A 23,799-nucleotide genomic window follows, 5' to 3' on the forward strand; every position below is an offset into this window, starting at 1 on the left:
TCCACAACTCTTGTTTTTTTTCCCCCCCTTCTCCTTGCGACGCAGGAATTCTTCTCTGCGTCGCCGTCAGTTGGCGTGTTGGAGCTGCAGCGACGTCGGGTTCTTCACGTCCACAGGAGAGTCCAGCTCCTGAGGAGAGAAACCAGAGGGCTGGGAGTGAGCGAGCGAGCGAGCGAGCCCTCTCCAATGTGAGAGGGTGGCGCTCAGAGAAAACAAAAAGCCGATTAACAACCTCAACAGACAGAGGAAGATAGAGTGAGAGAGGGAGTAAGAGTGAGAGACAGCCTGAGTGAGAGAATGAGAAAGAGTGAACGAGAGAGAGACCAGATAGCTAGATCGTCCAAGAAATCATCAAGGAAATGAAAATGTTGTTATTGTGCTGCAATAACAATGCTGTGTGTGTGTGTGTGTGTGTGTGTGTGTACGCGTGCTCACTCACCTCACTATCCGACTCGTCCCGGCCGGCCTGCAGACTCATGTTGGCCATCAGCGTCTGTTTGTCCGGCGACTTGCTGCTGCCCAGCGCTCGGAAGCTTCTCCTGTCCAATCACAGAGCATCAGCACTGCTGGCCCCGCCCCTATTTACCCCCCACCTCACAGTACCTTTTGAGCAGGATGAAGGTGGCGGCCGCCAGCAGGATGGCGAGGACGAGGCTGCCCAGCACGGCGGCGCCGTGGCTCCGCCCACGGGCCGCCTCCTGGCAGAATTCCCCTGTGAAGCCAGCACGGCACCGGCAGCCGGCGCCGGCGCAGCGACCACGGCCGTGGCAGCGTCGCTTGTCACATGACCCAGAGAGAACCGACTTTTCTTCTTTGTCTCCTTCAGCGGCGGGCCGGGGCACCAAGGAGGAAGTGGGCAGAGGCGCAGGGGGCTGGACTTCGATGTTACGGGAGGAGGCGGAGTCTGAGGAGTCATGTACACGATACACAGGTACGTAAAACAAAAACACAAACAAACTTGGTGATTTGTGGCTAAAGAGTCAAAATGTGAAACCAGCGACGACCTCCAGGTGGAGCTCCACCTGGCCCTGACTGGCAGTCGCCCCCCTGTTGGCTGCAGTCCTCCTGGCCGCTGGGCACCGGCGAGCAGGACGTGTTGCCTGTGGCCGGGACAAAGCCCCGCCCACAGGCGCAGGTGCGGCCCCCGGGGAAGGCCAGGCACAGCTGGGCACAGCCGCCGCCATCAGAGCAACTGTTGCTTCCTGGAGGAGGAAGAGGGATCAGGAAATGTGTGTGTGTGTGTGTGTGTGTGTGTGTGTGTGTGTGTGTGTGTGTGTGTGTGTGTGTGTGTGTGTCTAAGCAGAGACGAGGGAGGAGCTCCGCCTGTGCAAGTGTCACATGACCTGCGGTCCATTCAACACACACACACACACCTCTCTCTTTGTCTACGGACTTCCGATTTGTGGGACGAAAAAAACTGGTCGGACAGGTTTCTGTTCCATTCAAATGAAGCAGTGAAGCAGCTAACAGCTAGTGCAGGAGGGGGAGGTGGGGAGGAAGAGGAGGTGAAGGGAGAGGAGGGGAGGGGACGGGGAGGGGACGGGGAGATGGAGGAAGAGGAAGAGAAAGAGGAGAGAAGAAAGAAGACGAGGTGAGGAAGAGGAAGAGGGGAAGAGGAGGAGAGTGAGTAGGAGCAGGGATTGAGGAGTAGGAGAAGGGGAAAGAGGAGGAAGAGGGCCACACCTGTCTGGGAGTGGACGCTGAAGGCCTTTGCTCCCACCAGGTTGGTCCTGGTCTCAAACCACAGCTGGTTGGGCTGCAGGCCGTCGCTGAACCACAGTTTGCTGACATCTACACACGCACACACAGTCTTCATTTATTCAATAATTGTGTTTATAGCATTAATAATTATGAAGATCAAGGTTATGAAGGTTGTCTATAGATTCACTTGACCGTTTCTTGTTCATTACTGTATAGAAACTTGATTTATCAAAAAAACAAACAAACAAACAACCAACCAAAACAAAGCTTCCTTGCTCACCGTTGTGCAGGGTGACCCACAGCAGCATGTTGTCGGTGTGAGTGAACGAGACCAGAAGACCCGGACCCGTCTGGATCTCCTGGTAGCCCAAGCCGTTCACTCCCACACAGCTGATCACGCCCTGGCCTGGAAACACACACACATGCACACGCACACACACACAAGTTTCGTTGACAGAGACATCTAGTTTTCCCGCCAACAAGAGGCGACGCCGAGACCTGACTCACCGCTGTCGGCCCAGTAGACGGTCGCCCCGTCGTCGGAGAATGCCAGCGAGACGGGCAGCGTCGCTCTGGTCCACAGCACCGCCTTGCGGCGGCCGTCCATCCAGGCGCAGGCCACCTCCGCCTGGCTCCGCCCTCCGCCGCCGGCCACCGCAAAGCACAGCCTCCCCGACGGCGGGTGCACGGCGAGCGAGGTGGCGCCCTGAGGGACAGAAATGGAATAATCGGCAAAAAAATAAATAAAAGAAAAGGAGGGAGGAGGAGTGGAGGGCCTCACTAGCGGCGCGACAGCACCTGCAGCGCCCCCTGCAGCAGCAGGGCGGTGTGGCCGCCTTGGCGGGAGGTGACATGCACGTGGGGCCTGAGGCTGCTGCTCCAGTAGAGGTTAGAGGTCACCCAGTCCAACGCCAGCGCGGTCACTCGCTCGCCCTGGTGGGCAAGAGAGAGAAGGAAAAAAAACAGGAAAAAAAGAAATCCAAAATTTTTGGGTGGAAATCCCAGAGCACGACAAAAGAATAAAAGATGATCCGACTCATCTGCTCGGCTTACATCATCATACAAGATCATTATATGGGGATCATCAACTGTCAGACCCACCGTCAGCTTCAGGACCTGTCCGACGGGCGGCAGGCCCTGCCTGGAGCGGTCGTCGCCCACTTTCAGGACGTCCACGGTGCTGCGCGCCGCATCCGCCACATAGACGGCGAGGTCATGGACCGACGCGTCCAGCAGCGACGCCTCCGTCAGCCCCAACAGCTGCAGCGGTCGGTGGGAGGGCATCTTCTTCAGGGCCACGCCCTCCCGGGCCACCGACTGCAGGTAAAGCTGTGAGGGGAAAAGGGGGGCGGGGTGGTTCACAGAAACAACTGTTGTGAAGGTGCAGATGATCCTTGGATTGCTCCTCCCACCTCCCAGTTTGCTGCAATCATCTAAATTAATTGCAATTACTTGTCAACTTGGTAATTACCTGTTAATCGTATCACAACATTCATAGGAATCTCATCTGTACATTTTCAACCTGTTGTATTCTGTACATATCTATGGCATTCACACCTGCACTTTATAGCAAGTCATTGCTAGGCACATCTGGTTGAATGCAAACTGCATTTCATTGCTTTGTACTTGTGACATGTGTGCAATGACAAAGCTAAATCTAATGTGCTGGTGGCCACCTGGTGGATGGCGCTGCGGGACAGCAGCAGGATGAAGGAGGAGTCGACAGGGGGCGAGCACGAGGCCCCGTCCCGGGACAGCATCAGCCCCCGGGGGCAGCGGCACGCGGCCGACAGCTCCCACCTGGCGGCCCCCAGACTCCTGGTATTGATGGCTGGACCCAGCAGGCAGAGGTGGGAGCAGCGCAGCCTCTTGCACGGGCTGGGGGGAGACTGCTGGGAGAGGGCGTGCATCAGCTGGAGCGGGGAGAAGAGAGAGAGAGAGAGAGGGAGAGAGAGAGAGAGAGAGAGAGAGAGGGAGAGAGAGAGAGAGAGAGAGAGAGAGAGAGAGAGAGAGAGAGAGTTAATTTGCCCTGATGGAGGAGGGAGAGTCAGCTGATGTTCCTCTGGTAGACTTGACAGAAAAAAAAAAAAAAATCATAATTTTACCAATGACTAACCATTTGTGACATCACAAAGGGCACAAATAGCACTAAGAGAGAAGAGACGGCGGAGTTACTTTGAGTCCAAACGGCTGCCCGGGTCTCTTCAGCAGAACCTTCTGGTCCTTGCCGGTGTTCTTGTTCGCCGATCGGATGGTCCTCCGCTTGGTGTCCGACCAGAAGACCCTGTCGTTGAAGACGGCCACGGAGAAGGGGCCTGGGGTCTCGGCCAGCTGAAGGATCTGGGGGCAGACAGAGGAGGAGGAGGAGAGTCACGTTGTCAAGGTTGGCTCAGAGCTCCCAGGTTCCTCCACGGTTCCTCCACCAGGAGGTGGAGATTTTGAGCCTCCTGGTGGAGGAACCTGGGAGGTCTGAGCCGACTGAAACAATCACCTTGATGTCGTCTCCGTCCAGGGTGGCTGAGCCAATGCAGCGCAGCTTCTCATCGGCCCAGAACATCCGACCGTCCACAAAGTCGTAGGCCAGGCCGGCGGGCCAGCGGAGGGAGTGGTTCACCACCACCTTCCTCCTGGAGCCGTCCATCCCAGAGCGCTCGATGTGAGGAGAACTGCCAATCTCCGACCACAGCATCAACCTGGTGGGAGTGGGAGAGGGACGGGAGGGGGCGCAGCAGCTTTCAGCAGACTGACGGACGGACAGGCGGACCAGATGTGAGGTGATGTCCTCACCCCCTCTGAGGCACCAGGACCAGGGAGCTGGGCTGCTCCAGATCCTCCCCCAGCACCACCGTGAACTCCTGCGACCTCAGCGTGCTGTTGCTGAGCCTCACCGCCAGGATCTGGCCCACCAGCCCGTCAACCCAGTACAGGTTGTCGCCCACCCAGTCCACGGCGATGAAGTCCGCCTTCACCCCTGGGACGATAGATGTGTTTAAACACCGTCGCCGCCCCCTTCAGGCTTCAGGTGGAAGGACGACACCCTCCACCCCCCGACAAACCTTTGATGAGTGTCCGCTTGTTGTCGGGGCTCCTGGTGTCAGTCCAGTGGATGCTCTGGTAGTCGGGACTCAGCCAGTAGATCCGCTGCTGCTCCCAGTTGTAGTCCAGCGAGAAGACGGGCCGCCTGGCGGTCAGCAAGAGGCGCAGGCTGCCGCTGTGGACGCCCAGTAGCAGCAGCTCCGACTGCACTGACGCCAGCAGCAGAGGCTCGTCTGGAGGGAGGGAGGGACAGACGGACAGACAGGTCACTCATTCACTACACAAGAAACACCTACACCTACACACATACACTGGACCTTAAAAACCTAGGAGCAGCCTGCATAAAAAATTAAAAAGGTTAAGATGAGTATTCACTACATAAAATCTAAAAATAAACGTATGTGTCTCTTTTCTTTTTAAAAAAAAAAAAATAAATAAATATATATATATTTATATATATATATATATATATATATATATATATATATATATATATATATATATAAATATATATACATATAAATAAAATAAATAAAAGAGACATTTATTTTTAGATTTTATGTAGTGAATACTCATCTTAACCTTTTTAATTTTTTATGCAGGCTGCTCCTAGGTTTTTAAGGTCCAGTGTGTAATCTTTGGAGATTTTGAAGAAGAAACCGCAACATCAAGCAGTGAAATTTTAGATTGAAGTGGCCTTTCGCTCACCCCCTCCCTCTCTCGAGCTTGCCAGCGAACTACGGTGGCCTGCGCACATAAAACTGAATACCTTCTTCTTCTTCTTCGTGAATAATTGTTAATACATTTACGGGCAGTATATTCTGCTTTAACCAATATAGAAATCATAAATCAGGCCAAATTTTGCACACTGGACCTTTAACCATTTCATTTGTATATAGGCTGCTCCAAAGTTTCAACTCCAGCCCCTGCAAGTCTCACCTTTGGTTTTGCAGCTCGTGCCGTCTGGCTCCAGGTAGAAGCCTGCGTGGCACCGACAGGAGTAGGAGCCCGGCGCGTTGACGCAGATGTGTTTGCACTCGTGTCGCGTGCCAACACATTCGTTGGTGTCGGAGCAGGCGCCGGTGTTTGGGTGGAGTCTGAACCCGGCGGGGCAGAAACACCTCTGTGGCGGTGGGACAGAAGACAAAGAGTGAGCTCAGCGGTACACGACTCAGGCTGACGATTAAGTCGCGATGCAGTGCACTGACCGGGCCACCGGGGGTGCTAACGCAGAGGTGCTCACAGCGTGGGGCCAGCAGGTGGGTGCAGTTGCGGCGGAGGCAGCCGTTGCCTTCATCCGAGCCGTCCACGCAGTTGCGGACGCGGTCGCACACCAGGTCGGGGTGCACGCAGTCGCCGCTGCCGCACTGATACAGGTGGGCTGGACAATTCCTCCTGCCGCCTGCAGGGGGCATAGGTGTAGGTGGGAGAAGAGCGAACTGTCTCAGTTTCAAAAGGTCTCAGTCAGAACTTAATAAAACAATCCTATCTCTATAAACGCAATGTTCACAGAGCCCTTGCAATTACACCAAAGAACCACTGTGGGGAGCCGAGATTAAGAAATACTGATCTAGCAGTGCTGCCATCCTGGGAGGGTCAAAAACTCCTGCGTACTAATAACAGAGGGAAACTGGCTCACATTTGTCTTCGTCCATGCTGTTGTGGCAGTCGGCCTGGCCGTCGCACTTCCAGGACGCGGGGATGCACTCGCTGTCACCGCCACACTGCCACTGGTGCTCCATGCACGCCACCACCGCTGGCGACGTGCAGTTCTGGACACACACGGAGACACTGCACGTCACTTCATTCCAGCCACCTTTGTTGATGCCGTTGACTCTGTTCACTGTCTGTGAAATCACTCCAACCGCCCCCAACTCACTACCTACAAGTCACAGCAGTGCCGTGTAGTCTGGAGTAATTTTAGTTAACATCTGACGAAAATGAACACATATATATTTATATACCTTCTCGTCCCAGCCGTCCTTGCAGTCGTCCTCGCCGTCGCAGAGCCACTCCTTCTCCAGGCACTCGTGGCTGCTGGGACAGCGCCGCTGCGTGGGGCAGTGCGGCGGCCTGGAGCAGCCCCACTCGTCCGAGTGGTCGTGGCAGTCCGGGTGGCCGTCGCAGCGAAGACCCTCCGACAAACACTGGCCGCTGGCGCAGCGGTAGGGCAGCTCGGCAGGGCAGACCCGCACACCTGGGGGGGGGCAGGCCAGCCGAGCCAAGGCGAGACGAGGCGTCACCTGACTGTTTCTCCATCAGGCTTGTGATTAATAATTTCAGCGAGGGGGGAGTATAAGTAAAAGTATAAATTTTTCCCCCTCCGTTACCACAGTTTTTCTCGTCGGAGCCGTCGGAGCAGTCGTCCTCGCCGTCGCACAGGAAGGTGTGGGGGAGGCAGCGGATGCCACCGTCGCAGCGGTGGTGGCACAGCCCCAACGTCTTCCGCTCACAGTCCCGCTCGTCCGACAGGTCCTGGCAGTCGTTACGGCCGTCGCACACCCTTGCCGCCGCCACGCACCTGCGCCCGTGAGCGCAGCGGAACTCGGCTGAGGGACACAAAAAAGAAAGGCGGGGGAGGAGGCGGGTGGTCAAGTGTTTCCCAGATTCAACCATTTTCCTTTGGCTTTGTGTGAAAAGTGCTTTATTAATAAAGTTTGATTTGATTTGAATATGGCGGTGCCCCCAGCAGCAGCAGGGTTAGGGAACACCTCTCACCCTGCGAGCACTGGGAGGCGCAGCGCTCCTCGTCGGAGCCGTCCGAGCAGTCCTCTTCCCCGTCACACAAGTGGTCGAACATCACGCACTCCAGGCGGTTGTCGCACAGCTGGTAACCTAAGTTACAGCTCAGCGGGGCCGGGGAGGCGGAGGGGCTGGGAATAGGGGTAGGAGTGGGGGTGGGGATTGGAGGGGCTTTGCAAAGAGGAGGGGGACACCGGGGGACAACCAATCACGGAGACCAGTCAGGAGAAAAGTCAGAGATGCCGTGGAAAAGTGGACTCCGCTTGCAATTTACACGATGACTAAGAACAATACCAACAATCATGTATGTTAAATGAAGACTTAAAGGTCCAGTGTGTAATATATGGCTTAATTTACAATTTTTATATTGGTAAAAGCTTTAAAACTTTATACTGCCCATAAATACATGAATGAATGTGTATACTATGCGTTTTGTAATTAAGGTGAATGCTGGCGTCTTCAAATAAACCAACAAAGAAGAAGGTGGACAAGATGGGTGCGCAGGCCACTGTAGTTCACTGGCAAACTCAGAAGGGGGAGAAAGGGAGAGTGAAAGACGCTGCAACCTAAAACATAATCATTAATGTCACAGTTTTTTCTTCAAAATCTCCAAATATTACACACTTTACAAACCTTTAATGAATCCTATATTCAGTTGTTTCCTTTTATTTAACTTATTGCCACTACCTGGAGCAGTAGAAACGGCGACGGCACACGACTTTTCATCCGAGCCGTCAGCGCAGTGGGCACGACCGTCGCACACCCATTTCCTGGGAAGGCACGTCGTCCCGTCGCCGCACAGGAAGCCCCCTGAAGAGGTAGAGAACCTCTCAGAAGATCCTCCCAGCCCATGCCCACCAGGGGGCCACTTCACTTCCACTGAAAAATGTCCCGTGTGTGGTTTGACTGGAAAGTAGTACCTGCATTCTCGCACCGGGGGGCGCAGTTGAGCTCGTCGGAGCCGTTGGGGCAGTCGTGCAGTCCGTCGCACAGCTGATCCTCGGCGATGCACGTCAGCGAGCCGTGACATCGGATAGGCGATGGGCTGACGCAGGTGGTGGCAAGGACCACCGGTACTGGTGGAGGAGAGTTAACAATATTACTGAATGAGGACATTGAATCGTTTACATGTACATGCAATCCATCTATTTTTAACAGGGGTATTTCTTGAGAAAAATGAAAACAGCTAAAAATTCATTAAAAAAAAATATTTATGAGAAGGTTAGATAAAATTCATAAACAGATACAATGTTTAAAGCAATGGTCAGAATGGACTCCATATTAATCACTCCAAATCCATGGCATTTAAGGAACTAAGTGAAAATAATTTCCACCACAATTGACAGGAGAAAATTATTTAGTAAGTATTTTTGGTTGTTGAGTATTTTGAATATTTATTGTGTTGTTATGGATGTTTTTGTTTTATTTAAGGTCTTTGTAAATGTATTTCTTTGGGTAAAGGGGGCAGATAGTATAAGACTATTCTACTTTCTGCTCCCTTTCATTCAGGAGATGGAAATGTTTGTGTTTGCATTGTGTTTTGTTTTAACTCAATCAATAAAATAAATAAATAAAAAATAAGATAAAACAAAAAAACAAAAAACGAAAAACGGGGGCAAAACACCCAGAGCCAGTAACAGTTTCTCCCCTCAGCACCAGGGGGCGTCAACGTCCCTCACCGCAGTTGCGTTCGTCCGAGCCATCGGGGCAGTCCGTCTCTCCGTCGCACACAAACGTGTTTGGGATGCAGCGGGTGCCATCGGTGCAGCGATGCTCGCAGCCCCTAGATGGCACACGGCAGCCCTGCTCGTCCGAGTGGTCGGTGCAGTCAGGCGAGCCGTCGCACCGCTGACTCCCGAGGATGCACCTCTTCCCATGGGCACACCGGAACTGGCCTGAGGGGGAAGCAGGGGGCAGACGGACGGCGTCGACAATCTAACAATTTTAGTTGTGCTTTTGAGAGACGAGAAAGCGCGGAAAGAAAGAAAAAATGCCAACCAGGTCTGCAACTATTTGGGCAGCCCTCCTCATCTGATCCGTCTGCGCAGTCGTCCTCTCCGTCGCACACATGGATGTGCAGGACGCAGTCGCTGCCGTCTCTACACAGTCTGGCGTTGTGCATGTGGCACATCAAGTCCACTGGCTGAGCACCAGAAGGGGGCGCTGCTGCTGCTACTGCTGTTGCCTGAGCACCAGGAGGTGGAGCTTCTGCCTGAGCACCTGTAGGGGGCGCTTCTGCCTGAGCACCAGAAGGGGGCGCCGCTGCTGCTACTGCTTCTGCCTGAGCACCTGTAGGGGGCGCTTCTGCCTGAGCACCAGAAGGGGGCGCCGCTGCTGCTACTGCTTCTGCCTGAGCACCAGGAGGGGGAGCCGCTGCTGCTGCTGCTCCCTGAGCACCAGGAGGGGGCGCCGCTGCTGCTGCTGCTCCCTGAGCACCAGGAGGGGGCGCCGCTGCTGCTGCTACTACCTGAGCATCTGGAGGGGGCGCCGCTGCTGCTGCTACTACCTGAGCATCTGGAGGGGGCGCCGCTGCTGCTGCTGCTGCTACCTGAGCATCTGGAGGGGGTGCCGCTGCTGCTGCTACTACCTGAGCATCTGGAGGGGGCGCCGCTGCTGCTGCTGCTGCTACCTGAGCATCTGGAGGGGGCGCCGCTGCTGCTGCTACTACCTGAGCATCTGGAGGGGGCGCCGCTGCTGCTGCTGCTACCTGAGCATCTGGAGGGGGTGCCGCTGCCGCTGCTGCTGCTCCCTGAGCACCAGGACGGGGCGCCGCTGCCGCTGGTGCTCCCTGAGCACCAGGAGGGGGCGCTGCAGCACGGCAGTCTGTCTCATCGGAGGCATCCAGGCAGTCGGGTCGTCCGTCACAGACCAGACTCCTGGGGACGCAGCGCCCTCCGGCCCTGCAGGGGAAGTCAGCTGAAGAAGGACGCAGACAAAAATTATGGGATATTACAGCAGTGTTTTTCAAACTTTTTTGAGCATTGGAACATTTTTTTCATTAAAAAAATATACATTTTAGAAACCCTTTAAAAGAAAAAAGGAAACTGCCCACGGAGCTGCGACCCAATCAAAACAACTTTGCGGCTCACTTTTGGGTCACGACCCACCAGGTGAGAAACGCCATTTTAAAGCACAGTTACTCAACAATGGAATATTATCATTTTTTTAGACCAATTAAGTGAAATTAGATCATTTTTTACAGCACACCTGACATTACCTCACAACAGACGGTGGTTGAAAAACACTGTATTACATGTATATATGTGTTGGAATGCTCACTAGTATAGGGACATCTGGCCTGACACTTCTCGTCAGATCCATCGGCGCAGTCGTATTTGCCGTCGCAGAACTGAGCCGGACTGATGCAGAGTGTTGAGCCGGGACACTGGAAGTCTGAGCCGCTGCAGAGCGGCGGCGGCTGCAGGGCGGCGGCGGGAACAAGGTCACTAGCAGGGACTGTGTCTGCGTTCAGACGGAGGAAAGAGGGGAAGGGACGAGAGCATGCGTGGAAACATCAATGTCTTGGAAGAGTTGACCGCCGGCTCGACACTCAGTCGATCAAATGCTCACCGCCGTTATCGCAGTCATCCTCGTCCGAGCCGTCGCCACAGTCGGGCCGGCCGTCGCACACCAGAGTCCTGGAGACGCAGCGCTGGCCATCCTGGCAGCGGAAATCACCTTTTGAAAATGAATGAATGAGTGAGTTAGTGAATGAAATAAATAAGAAAGAAAGAAAAAAATAATGAATGTGAAGAGAGAAAATTTAAATTAAATAAGTAAGAAAAAAAGAAAAATTAATGAAAAAGTAATAAAGACAAAAATAGATAAATGTAAAGAAAGAAAATATTCAGGAAGAAAATAGATAAATTAATAAGTAAATGAAAATAAATTAATACATGTGAATAAATAATAAATAAATAAATATTAAGAAATAAAAATTAAAAAATAAAGAAAAATAAACTCAAATTAAATTAAAACTATCCTCATTTAAGAAAACATTTTTAAGATTCCAGTTCCTTTCTTTATTTAATTACAAAAAAAGGCGTCAAGGAATTTTCTTGTGGGACAAGAACCAAGGCGGAAGACGGCTTACCACTCGACGGACACGTCAGACAGTCGTGCTCGTCGAAGCCGTCTGGACAGTCGTACTGGCCGTCGCAGAACTGGCCGGGGGCGACGCAGAGGTGGACGGTGGACCGGGGACACGGCACCTGGGGGCTGTGGCAGGCCGCAGGGGGGCTCTGGCGGACCAGCGCTGGCTCGGCGCTCGGCTGTGGCAGGACAACCGGGGCCGCCTCGGTGTCTGGACAAACACAGGCCAGGAGCAGACTCAGAAGTAAAAAAAAAAGGTTTTAAAAGAAATAAAACTTCTATGCCAACCGACGCACTCACCGCACGCTTGCTCGTCCGAGCCGTCCTGACAGTGCTTCTCGCCGTCGCACACGTGGCTTTGCAAAACGCAGCCGGCGCCGTCGGTGCAGCGCTCGGAGCCCGGCGGACACTTCAGTGCTGGCGGGACAGCCGGGCAGTCGGCCTCGTCATCTCCGTGAGGGCAGTCCTGCTCGCCGTTGCACAGCAGGGCCGGCGGCAGGCAGAGTGGCGAGTGGCGGCACTGGATGGAGGGCGGCAGGCAGGCGGGCGTGATGGCCGCTGGGGGCAAAGACGAAGGAATGTTAAAAAAGGGACGTTTAATTGAAAAAAAAAAGAATATTTCACACTGCGTTGCGGCATTTTGTATTTCGACACTAAAATATACACAGACACACAAAAGAATATGCATATAACAGAAGCCGTCTTTCTCCCAGTTAGTTGCCATCTTGCACTGCCATATTTTTAAGGCAGTCGGTCTGGACAATCCAGGTCACCTGACAACATGCTTCGTATTGCTCGTGAAAGCTTGTGTAGTTCACTGGCAGGAGGAGAGAGGGAGAGTGCGAGGGTGGGCTAAAATTCTTCTCAAAATCTCCAAACATTACACACTGGACCTTTAAATCTGAGGCTGCAGGATTTTTATCCTTCCTCCTCAACCCCCAACCCCCGACACTGAGCTGGACGATTGTTTCCGACCTTTGATCTCCCTGACTGCAGCAATCACGCTCAACACTTGAGCCCCCACGGTTACGCTCTGTACAGCGCTGCCGTCGCGACGGTTCCAAAGAGTCATGACATCATCAGAGTGTGACAACAGGAATGGCTCCCAGGCGGCCATAATGGAGCCGGTGATGTTCCACCTGCGGACGCCTCGGTGCCTCCTGCCCTGCAGCAAACCCAAAGTCATCACTCCTGGAAGACAAAGCACTCCGAATATCAATAAACATTATTTAAAAAATGATAATAATTAGTTATGCACCGATACCACTTTTTTACAAAAGGTGTAGAGTCCAAGTACTTAATAATGATGACTGACCTTCCTGGTTGGAGTTCCAGACCAGGCTGTTGGCACCGACGTCAAAGACCACGTCCACCCTGCTGCCCACACCGGCCAGCCGCAGCAGCTCTTTGGCCCGGCCGCCGGCGCCGCTCATGGCGAGGAGACGCTCCTCCTCCAGCCACAGCACCATGTCGCTCATCCAGTCCACGTGCAGGCTGCGCACCATCCCTGCCGCCGCTGCCTCGTACAGCCGCTGCGAGTTTCGCCCATCCGCCGTCGTGATGCCGAGGACGCTCTGGTCACATGACACCCAGTACAGGTTCCCTCTCCTCTGGTCAACCTGGATCAGACAAACTGGCAGAATAAGCGGAGGTGGGTTGGATGGGGAGGGGGCTGAGAATCTCCAGGGTCGTCCAACAGCACTTGCATATTGTGCTGCATGATTAATTGTCATTAAAAAAAAAGACTAACTGTAAAAAATAAATATCTGTTTCACGATTCTCAATTCATACTTGCCGTGACCTCCTCTCTAGATGGGGATGATTTTTCTCATTCGGGAGATCAGCTGCGAGAAAATGTGCGCTCCTAATTTATCCCGCAACATTTTCACTCCGCACATCAACTGCACGAAAACCAAGCGCTCCTCCTTTCTCACTCAGCCAGTGACAAGGAGGCAGCGGTGTACCACGTGCTACAGAACAGCCAATCCGGGGGCAGGTGGGACAAACCTTGGAAAAGGAGCTGAGAATACGAACCTGCCACGGGCGTTGGGACCAGCTCGACCTCGGCCCGGCTCAGGCCTGTGCGTTGGACTTGGCCAGCCTGGTTGGCCCAGTACAGCCGGTCCCGGTGCCAGTCCAGGTCAAACGACAGGATGCCGTCGTGGGTGGCAAAGAATTGCGAGACCGCCACCTCCGTCGTGTCCCTGAACTCCACCATCATGATGTCGCTCATGGTGGCGTACAAGAACCTCGGGTCTGCGGGACGGCGTCACAACAAAACAACCGCAAGGAGTCACGGGAGGCGAACACATATTATTGCAAGATAAAGAATTTGAGGATTTGGCATTGGAAAAAATGTATGCATGTATATATGTATATATAGTCCTGGTGAACCTACGTTCACAGGCCCCATCAAACAGCAGTACTTTGGAAGGTGGACAGGTGCATTTGAAGCCCAGTGGGTTTGCCCTTGTCAGCTGACACAGCTGGCACGGAGCGTTTGCACATGCAGAGGAGCCTGTGGATTGAACATGAACATAGATTAGATGTGCAAAACAAACAAACAAAAAAAAAAAACATTTGCATGCAACAAAAGAGAAGAGTCCATGCAAATTTCAATCCCTTTAGAACTTTAAATGAAGGAAGTGGCAAGAAGCATCGCCTTCACTTCTATCCAAGTGCTGCTCTACTAACCCTGAGGCTGCTGCTGCTGCTGGTGGACGGCCATCACGGGCAGCTCTGCCGGGGATATAAAGTCCTTTGGCCCTGAGAGATCCTGCCGGACGTGCCACAGTCCAGTCTCGTCCGCCCAGAAGAAGGAGCCGGCGAACGCAGCCAAGGCCAGCGCCGGCCTCCTGCTGAAGACCCCGAAGAAGGAGCTGCGGCCGCTTCCGTCAGCCTTCACCGTCTCTATGGACTGGATCAGAGACGCTCAGACGAAACTCGCCCAGACTCAACCGTTGGTTATGAGGTTTCTTTTTTCATTTTATTTTCCTTCTTTTCTTTAGGTATACATGAGGTTTCACTGCAAAAGGTCCAGTGTGTAAAAATTGCCCTAATATATGATTTTTATATTGGTAAAAGCTTACTATATTGCCCTTAAATAAATTAAGATAAGCGTATACTTGCAGTACAATAAAAGTCATTTGGTTTTCCTACCCATAGAACAGTTAGGGTTATAATAAAAATATATATAAGAATATAAATATAGCAAGGGTCTTGCTCTCGCTATATTTCTATGGAAGCCCCGTGTGGACAATCGGGCCAGCCTGAGAGAAGGTTTTATATTTGGGGTGAACAATGGTGAACAACCTCTAATAAACTAATGAAGAGGAGCGTGGACAAGGTATCCAGGTTTATGTGCGCAGGCCACCGTAGTTCTCTGGCAAGCTCAGAAGCGCTCCAATCTAAAAATCTGACCACTAGATGGCAGAATTTTACACACTGTACCTTTGAATCAAAACTTTTTCAAGTGAGGGCAGTAGAGTGAGATCACATTTGATCAAGGGACATGGCTGGAAAGTTTTGATGGTACAGCCAGCGCGCTCCACTAGAGGGCGCCAACTCTGTCGACACCGTCCATTGCTTTCTCACGGCAATTTTTCACCCTGGGCTCACCCTCTTGAAGTCGCTGATCCAGTATAGTCTGCGGGCGGCTACGTCAGCGGTGAGGCCGTGGGCCTGCTGAGCGGTGAGGACGGCCAGGGTGCCTCTGTCCGAGCCGTCCATCCACGACCTCTCTAGTGTGGAGCGGCCCTCCCGTCCACCATCCAACCAAAACATGGAGCTTTGAAGGATAGAGAGAGAGAGAGAGAGAGAGAGAGTGAGAGAGAGAGAGAGAGAGAGAGAGAGAGAGAGAAAATTAGTCAACGTAATAGATTACGTCAACAGCAAAAATTTGTCAACACAAAAATATAAGCGTTGTGCCGCTATTGTAGATCACTGAAAGATAAAAGGATAGGTATTTCATAGATACTTATTAAATTACATGCTTATTTGTTAATTAACCATCAGCCTATGACGCAAGCACATAATACGTTTTTTCATACGTGGTCAGAAAAAAGTGGAACTAATCTTGACAAGGAGGGGCCACCAGCAGCACATCATCATTAAAAATAAATAAAATATCAAATCCCAGTGGGACCGAGGATAAAACACACCTCTCAACAGGGAGCAGCACGATTTCTGACGGGCTGATGTTCTTGCCAAGCACCGTCACAGCGTTGCTCCCGTCGGCTGCCATCATGTCAATAGACTCTGTCCTCTGATTAACCCAGAACAGGTTCCCAGAGAGCCAATCGCAAGCCAGACCTGCGATTCCAGGCTCACCTGTTGAACAGAGGCAGGGAAGAAGCCGTCAGTTGCTTCGGTGAAAAAGGACCAGCAGACAGATGTGAATTTCTGTCTGATACAGAAAATATTGCAACGCACCGCTGTAGAGGGTGGAGCTCCGCTGTCCATCACTCTTGTAAATGTTGCCTATATTGTCGGCCCAGAAGAACAAACCTTTGGCAATGTCAGAGGTCAGAGCCACTGGGTTGGAGGCCAAAGTCTGGATCACATCAAAGTGTCGCGACTTCACATTCACCAGTCCCAACGAGCTCCTCTGCACAGTCAGTAGGGAGACGGCGCCGCCTGAAGCCACAGTGATAAGTGTTTCTACTTGAACGGGTTTTGTGTAATCCTTCAGATGTTTCACAAGAGTGAAGAAAGTTTCAAAGTGAAAGGGACAACTCCCCACTCAGCCACATCTTCAGAAACCTTTATATTAAATTGCAGTATTGAAAGTCTATTGTCCAGGGATACATCTTTCATCTTTTTCATACCAATTGGAGATTTTTGCCATCAAAGAAGCCAATTAACACATTTGTGTCCTTTTGTCTTGCTACGTTTCATGATGATTGGTTTGATCTTTGGAAAGAGAAAAAAAGGCCCATGATGTCTCGTTAACAGGTGTGAAACTCAGGACTGTTTACCTGTAACCAAGCATGTGGACTTTCCATCCATTCTGAACCCTTCCCTGCATTGGCAATAGTAAGAACCGCCCGTGTTGGTGCAGAGATGCATGCATGGAGCAGCAGGTGGTGCACATTCATCCAAATCTGAGGTAAAGAAGAAATTGGTAAAAATAATAAAAAATAAAAATAAAAATGAATTAACATCTGCAAAATTAAACCTCTATTATATAAAATATAACAGAGGTTTATATTTTTTATTCTTCCATCTTCCAGAGAAGATGAAAATCAGCAACTAAAATGTCATGTTTACTTTCCACACAGATGGCAACAGTAGATAAATATGTACTTTATTTATCCCAAATTGGGAAACCACACCCAAACAGAAACTTATGTTGGGTTCATCAAAATTGCTCTCCAGGTGAAAACCCCTGGAAATAAGTATTGTTATGCTTTTTGACACAGACACACACACACCTTGACAGTCGGTCCAATTGGTAGAGAGCTCATAGCCAACAGGACAGGCACATCGTGCTCCTTTGGCTTCATCGGCACACACGTGGCTGCAGCCTCCGTTGTCTACGGAGCAGATTTTCCCTGTAGGAAGTGAAACGTGGATCATCATCAAGAAAAAAAGCGGCATTAAAGTTAAAAAATTAAAAAATTCTCTCTGCGTGGCATCAGTCAATCATAAATGAAGAGGCTTTGTTCCTCTCTGGACCTCCTACCACAGGATGCGGGTTCGTCGCTGCCGTCTGTGCAGTGACTCTGGCCGTCGCACCGCGCTGCGGCAGGGAAACACGTCCCATCGGGACAACGTACAGCGTTGCCAGCACACTGTCCTGTGAACAGAGACGATACGGTAGGGACAGCCGCTGGAATCTAAGCGGGGCCATGACATAAAGCACTTGGATTATTTAGGACAGTGTTTTTCAGCCACTTGTGACTTGGCTCAAGGAAGGCTGAAAAAACATGATAAAGGAAGCGCATCGTATCTCATACCACAGCCCTCTTCGTCAGAACCGTCCGTGCAGTCACTGCGACTGTCGCAGCGCTGCTCTCTGGGGATGCACATGAGGTTGCGACAGGTCCAGTCAGACTCCAAACAGCCCTGTGCAGGAGAACAGTTCTCCTCATCCGAGCCGCTCGGACACTGAATCTGTCCGTCGCAACGGGCAGACAAGCTGACGCAGCCGAAGGAGTCCCGGCAGGGGAAATGATTCGGTGGACATTCCGATGAGTCTGGTGGTAAACAGGAGAACCAAACCCGGAAAGTTTAATTCGAGGGAAGAGGCCATCGCTCATTCAGGATTCTTGTTTTGGAGCTCCTGAGTCAGCAACATCATCAACCCCCAAAGGCAAAAATGTTCACATGTTGCCAGTATTTATTTCAAGCACACAAGAGGCAACATAACTAATAAAATAAACAGTAGAGGCAGCAGGGTTTTTCTTTTTTGGGGAGGAACCTCCGACCTGTACAATCCATTTCATCTGACCCATCCAGACAGTCTCCATCTCCATCACACTTCCACACATCAGGGATACAGTCACCGTCGTCACACTGCCACTGGTTTTGGCGGCAAACCGGAGACTGGCCTGAGAAGACACCGGACGAGGAAAACGGGATGAAGGCAGATGGAAAACTGTCAAACATCTCTAGGAAATCCCATTTATCAAGAGCGTCTGATATGGAACCTGAAACGAGGCTCAGATTACGCTTTTAAGAATCACAGGGGAAATCCCGACACAGTATCTGAGAGTCAAAGAGAACTCAAAGAACTGAAAGAAAATGGCAAGATATGAGAAGTTCAGGCTTTGATTTTGGGCCTAATTTGCTTGGAACTATGCTTTAACGGACTGTAAAATAAATAAATAAATAAAAAGTTAAATAAAACGAGGCCACTGTGAAGAGATTTATTAACTAAACTTGCAAATACAAAAACAAAAACCACGCTGGCCCTCGTGACGTGCCGTTGACTCTTTCCTTCGCAACAAACGTGGCCGAAGTCAGAAGCGTCACTGAAAGTAACTAACGAGTTAGCAACGTGACGCTAACTACGCTTTAAAAAAACAACAACAAACAAACCCAAAACAAAACAAAAAACCAACACCAGCCGAGGAGAAGGAAGGAGCCATTTTGGCTCATTAGTGTTAACCAACAGATAAAGTGACCGCCTTTACACTTTGGGCAGGGGGTGAGGGGACAAAAGTAAGGACAAAAATACGTGAGAGAAAACGTGTATGGTGGTTTATCTGTTTGTTTTTCAAATTTAGTTTTTTTTTGTGTTTGTTTTACCTCGAGAAAGTCTCAGACTCGCCAGCAGAGTCACGAAACAAAGGAAGGGCGCTACGTCCATTTCGGCTCGCGCGGCTCACGGCGAGTCCAAACGGCGTCACCTGACAGGAAACGCTTAAATAAACGCACGCAGGTGTGCGCGTGTGTGCGCGGCCACGAGTCTTCCGCCGCCGTTGACCGCCAGTAACTTTGGAAATGTTCTCATGTGTGACACAAATGATATTCAGTTTCTTTCTTTGTTTTGTTATTTTTTTCAATTTTTGTAATCTTCAAAAAATGAGAATCTGCAGCATTCAATCGAATCAGTTTGGATAACGTGTGTGTGTGTGTGTGTGTGTGTGTGTGTGTGGGGAGGCGCAAAACTTGTGACCGGAAAAAGGGGTAAATTCTATTTGTTGCGCCAGGGATAATGGCAGTCACCATCCGTATTTATTTATTTATTTATTTTTACCACATATATCACCATAAAAACAAAAAAAATTGATAGATTTATATCATATATTTTAACATAAATAAATCTCTAACACACGCAGCACGTGACAGGCGCCACCCCGTTACACTTTAAAGGCATTTAGATTTCTCTCTAGTTATTTCCGCAATGTGACAATAATGAATCGTTGGAAAAGAAAAAGAGCACCATAAATGGCCACTAACTGCTCTGTTTGTTCGCTGCCTTCTTTGAAATCATCAAACAGAAATCAAAGCGTCTTCACGCTTCTGTTCTCCCAAGTCTTCCTTTGAGGTCAAAGTGTGCACTCTGACCTCTGGATGGATATGAACGGCTTTTTAATGAGCATTTCACACAACAACGCAGCGCGATGCTTTTCATCTCGGGAATTTGTGGCCCATTCCAAACATTCAAACGTCGGTCCGCAGATCAAAAAGGATCATTAAACGTCATCACGAATTAAAAATAAAATAAAAGGTTGTTGCCGTTAGATACGTTATTTTTTAATGCTACTGATGTGTGGATTTGATTATCGTGTCTTAATTTACTGTAAACGTTCACAAAGGAACGACTTTTTAAAAATGCATGGACATTTCCCTACCCATTATAAGTCATTAACTTTTTATTCAAAACTTTTATGTAATAATAATAATAATAATAATAATAATAATAATAATAGATTTTATACATAACGCACTTTACATTTGTGGAGAAAACTCAAAGTGCGCGCGCGCACACACACACACACACACACACACACACACACACACACACACACACACACACACACACACGTATGTATTGACCAGATTAGTCTACACATACGCATGCAGACTTGTTTTAAAATACCTGAATTATAGATCGTGTTATCAATTGTAGCTACGATATGAGGTGGACAATCTGACCTGCACTTCACCCCAGTGTTATTTGCCCGTGCCCTAACAGGTTCCTAACTGGCTGGATGAACGCTGTTGTTTGTTCTGATTAACTCCCACAGCCCCCACCCCCACCCCCACAATTAATCAGTGCGCAGTTGTGCTGCCAACCCCATAATCTCCTTAACTAATATTGCTGTCATGTGCCGCTATCAAAGGCACCGCTCATAAGCACCACAAGGGACAATCAGAGCCGCCACCGTTTGCGCCTGTTCACACCTGCGCCACAATAAAGAGGCGCGCTGGGTTTCGATACACAGTGGAGCGCTGCCTTTAGATCACACGCACGCCCTTCATCAGCCGCGGAGTGACAGTTGACTTCAAAGGCCGTCATGGAGGAGAGGCGGGCGGTGCCAGCCGGGTATAAAACCCGCTGGCAGCGTCCCGGCCGCATTACTCGTGAGCAGCACACCTGCAAGACTGGCCAGGATGGAACGCTCGGCTCGACTTGTTCTTCTTCTTCTTCTTCTTCTTCCTCCTCTCCTGATGGACTCGCTGGTGGGCGCACAGGTCCAACCTGGGATGCGGCCCAATACGCTGCTCCGTGGAAGTGACTCCGAACCCAGAGGCTCGGACCAGAGGCAGCACCAGACCAGGCCGCCGCTACTCATGATGCAGCTGTACCGGACCATGCTGACCGAGGACCGGGATCGGGATCGAGACCTGGACAGGGATCGAACCGCGGCCGCCAGAGTGAGTCACACCGTGGAGGAAAGCAACCCGGCGCTGCACGACTCCGACGCTGTCATCAGCCTTGTGGCCAAGAGTGAGTATAGGGACCTTACACACTGTATTTACCACTTCCTACTTCGGCGTGTGTCGCTCTGTTCCTACTCAGGATGCTGATGCATCATCATTTCTCGTTTTTTTAAAAAGTTAATTAGAGGGGTGGCAGTGTCACACTAATATTGTATTTGCGTGTTGCTCAGCTGTTGTCAGAAATATCAGCTGTAATAATATCCGCTGCTGTCACGTGACTGCACACACGCACACACAGTTGAAATGCTAATGTAAAAAACAAAAAAAAAAAAACTACTCAGTGATGATTAACGTTCGAGCTCATTATTCTTCTGCGTGAATGAAAACAACAACAGCAACCAACCTAAACCCTTTAATCATTCATCTTAATCAAACCCTGGCTGAATGCTGGACCCCCACGGAGGCCATAAGCTGCAAGCCCGCCCACCTCCTCCCTCACTGGAGAAAATAAATCCTTAACCTCTTTTGTCTCCTCTCATCACTTTCCAGGCTGCCAGCAGAGGGGCGAGAGGTGGTCCATCGACTTTGACCTGTCCTCCATGTCCGCCAGCGACCACATCCACCTGGCAGAGCTTCGCGTCCGTCTGCCCGCCTTCTCACAATCCCCTGGAGCCTGGGTGGACGTCTACCACTCCCACGGGGGCCAGTGCAGGGGCCAGCGGTGCCGAGAGAGCAGGCTGCTCCTGGGCCGCCTCAGGGCTGGTCCCGACGCCGGCCTCTCCTCGTCCTCCTGGGAGGTGCTCAACGCCACGCAGATGCTGCGTCGCTGGTTGCAGGAGGAGCAGGGCCCGGAGGACTTGGAGGAGGTGGAGGAGGTGGTGGAGGCGGCGGCAGAGGAGGAGGAGGAGGAGGAGGAGGAGGAGGTGCACCACCACCTGACCGCCAACCGGGTCCTGATGATGGTCTTCTCCAGGCAGACCGCCGGCAGCCAGCAGACGCCCACGCTCATCCACACGGCCGAGCACTCCAAGTACGTCAGTCTGGACTCTGGACCCGGAACCAGGAGCAGAGCTGGCCGGGTCAGGAGGCACCACCGCCAACTCCGCCTCCACCGCCACCGCCGCAGCAGCAGCCGCAGTCAACCCAGGAGGCAGAGGGTGGACAAGGACGCTCCGGCCAGCAGCCACACGCAGGAGCAGGAGGCGGAGAAGGGCGCCCCCTGCAGGAAGGTGGACATGTGGGTGGACTTCGAGAAGCTCGGCTGGAGCGAGTGGATCGTCTACCCCAAACGCTACAACGCCTACCGCTGTGAGGGCAGCTGCCCCACGCCAGTGGACGAGACCTTCACGCCGACCAACCACGCCTACATGCAGGTAAGAGCCGCGTCTGTCGTCCATTGTCCCCCAGCCCAGCCGCGCCTCACACCACTGTCCCATTCATTTTGGCCCCACTGTTAAGCCTTGTACTTCCGCACTGCAGCATCTCAAGTCATGTCTTTGTTGAGTGACGTAAAGTACATTTAAAAAAAAAATTAAATAAAATATATATATATATATATAGATACACACAGTATATACTATCAGTCAACACACCCTACGAATTGAATAAAAAAAAAAGTTCATTCTCATGACTATTGACATTCCCGTTTCTCACTGAAGGCATCAAAACTCCTTATGAACACACATGGAATTATGCAGGAAAAAATAAAAGTGTAAAATAACTCAAACACGTTTTATATTTAAGTTCTTCAAAATAGCCACCTTTCATAAAAAGCATATTTAGAGTTATTTAACGTGTTTTTCTTTAGAAGAGCAAAAACAGTCATGCAGACATTTCAGGTATCTATTTATTGGCTATGGCATCTCACCCTGGACACCCCAAAGAAAACATTTTCTGTCTCCGCCCACTGGTTCTAACACCGCTGTTTCCCCTCTGCCTCCTCTTCCCCCCCTACAGAGCCTGCTGAAGCTGCATCATCCAGACTCAGTGCCATGCCTGTCCTGCGTCCCCACCCGCCTGGCTCCGCTCTCCATGCTCTACTTTGAGAACGGCCAGATGGTCATGAGGCATCACGAGAACATGGTGGTGAAGGAGTGCGGTTGCCACTGAGAGCCAAGCGCTCGCTGCCGGTACCAGAGAGACCAGCTCCACGACCGCCGCACACAAAGCTAAACCGGACTGGCTGAATATCGCGGACGCCATCGCGGACACAAAGACAAAACTTGATTTGCAGGAGGCCGAGTGACCCCGTTTCATGGAGTGTCACGCAGCGTGGCCACTGACTGAAGCACTGGATGAGTTCTTAAAAGACAGCTGAGGAAGCTGTTGGATGAGTGGGAACTGAATGGAGACGTTTGGGTCACATTGACCTGGCTGAATATGATGTATATGCAAGATTTACAATAAAAAAATGTTTAATGTTGAACACGGCGTTTCAGTGCGTTTTCATTACAGATAAGGTGAATTGAAACTGAAAATGTTCCTGCAATTTTTATCGCTTTGATGCATACTTCAACAGAAATGAAATCTGGCTAGAAACATGACTACAAACATGAGAAATTCAATTTTTTTTTTGTTTTTGTTTTTTAGTAAAGTGGGAACTAAAACATGAGCCTCTCCTCAGTAGAGAGATTCAGATTCTTCTTCTGACAGCTTATACATAATAAAATACAGGATTATGACGGAAAGAGCAATGAAGCGTATCACGTCGTCACTTGTGTAAAGTTTTGGGAGGGAAAACAAAGAGCCTGATAGTAGATTTGACATTTGTCAGTGTCGTCACTTAGCCGTCACACCTCCTTCATCCAAGTAATGCTGCTCCGCGGTTACTTAATCGCCCGTCTTGCTCTGGCGCCCCCCTGTGGCCAATCAGCATGCTGACAAACCTGCGCACTA

General features: G+C 50.9%; 3 protein-coding genes across 3 annotated transcripts in view; 2 read left to right on the plus strand and 1 right to left on the minus strand.

Moving 5' to 3' along the window:
* LOC142890150 (putative cytochrome P450 120) overlaps window positions 1–23,799 on the plus strand; it is a 100,342-nt gene that overhangs the window by 60,804 nt on the left and 15,739 nt on the right. The window lies entirely within an intron of this gene.
* LOC142889905 (uncharacterized) lies at window positions 26–19,097 on the minus strand. Its single transcript, XM_076028581.1, has 43 exons — window positions 18,823–19,097; window positions 18,000–18,122; window positions 17,529–17,768; window positions 17,255–17,368; window positions 17,004–17,123; window positions 16,548–16,673; window positions 16,003–16,206; window positions 15,732–15,900; window positions 15,190–15,358; window positions 14,266–14,488; window positions 13,970–14,089; window positions 13,606–13,827; window positions 12,887–13,204; window positions 12,547–12,762; window positions 11,872–12,129; window positions 11,573–11,782; window positions 11,050–11,157; window positions 10,759–10,941; window positions 10,243–10,395; window positions 9,478–9,930; window positions 9,159–9,374; window positions 8,400–8,555; window positions 8,167–8,289; window positions 7,456–7,650; window positions 7,068–7,286; window positions 6,702–6,934; window positions 6,377–6,509; window positions 5,946–6,139; window positions 5,677–5,860; window positions 4,758–4,970; window positions 4,489–4,672; window positions 4,193–4,394; window positions 3,877–4,041; window positions 3,378–3,614; window positions 2,803–3,030; window positions 2,500–2,634; window positions 2,209–2,407; window positions 1,982–2,107; window positions 1,684–1,791; window positions 995–1,202; window positions 604–957; window positions 440–539; window positions 26–129 (listed from the first exon to the last, which is right to left on the minus strand). Exons 1-43 carry the CDS (start codon window positions 18,881–18,883, stop codon window positions 67–69), a joined length of 7,965 nt encoding a protein of 2,654 aa, XP_075884696.1. The 5' UTR covers window positions 18,884–19,097; the 3' UTR covers window positions 26–66.
* LOC142890149 (nodal homolog 2-A-like) lies at window positions 20,013–23,772 on the plus strand. Its single transcript, XM_076028982.1, has 3 exons — window positions 20,013–20,971; window positions 21,454–22,277; window positions 22,861–23,772. Exons 1-3 carry the CDS (start codon window positions 20,635–20,637, stop codon window positions 23,011–23,013), a joined length of 1,314 nt encoding a protein of 437 aa, XP_075885097.1. The 5' UTR covers window positions 20,013–20,634; the 3' UTR covers window positions 23,014–23,772.

This window comes from Nelusetta ayraudi, unplaced genomic scaffold (genome assembly GCF_046127955.1).
Source record: "Nelusetta ayraudi isolate G7.1 ecotype Tasmania unplaced genomic scaffold, CSIRO-AGI_Nayr_v1 ptg000026l, whole genome shotgun sequence".
NCBI lineage: Eukaryota > Metazoa > Chordata > Actinopteri > Tetraodontiformes > Monacanthidae > Nelusetta > Nelusetta ayraudi.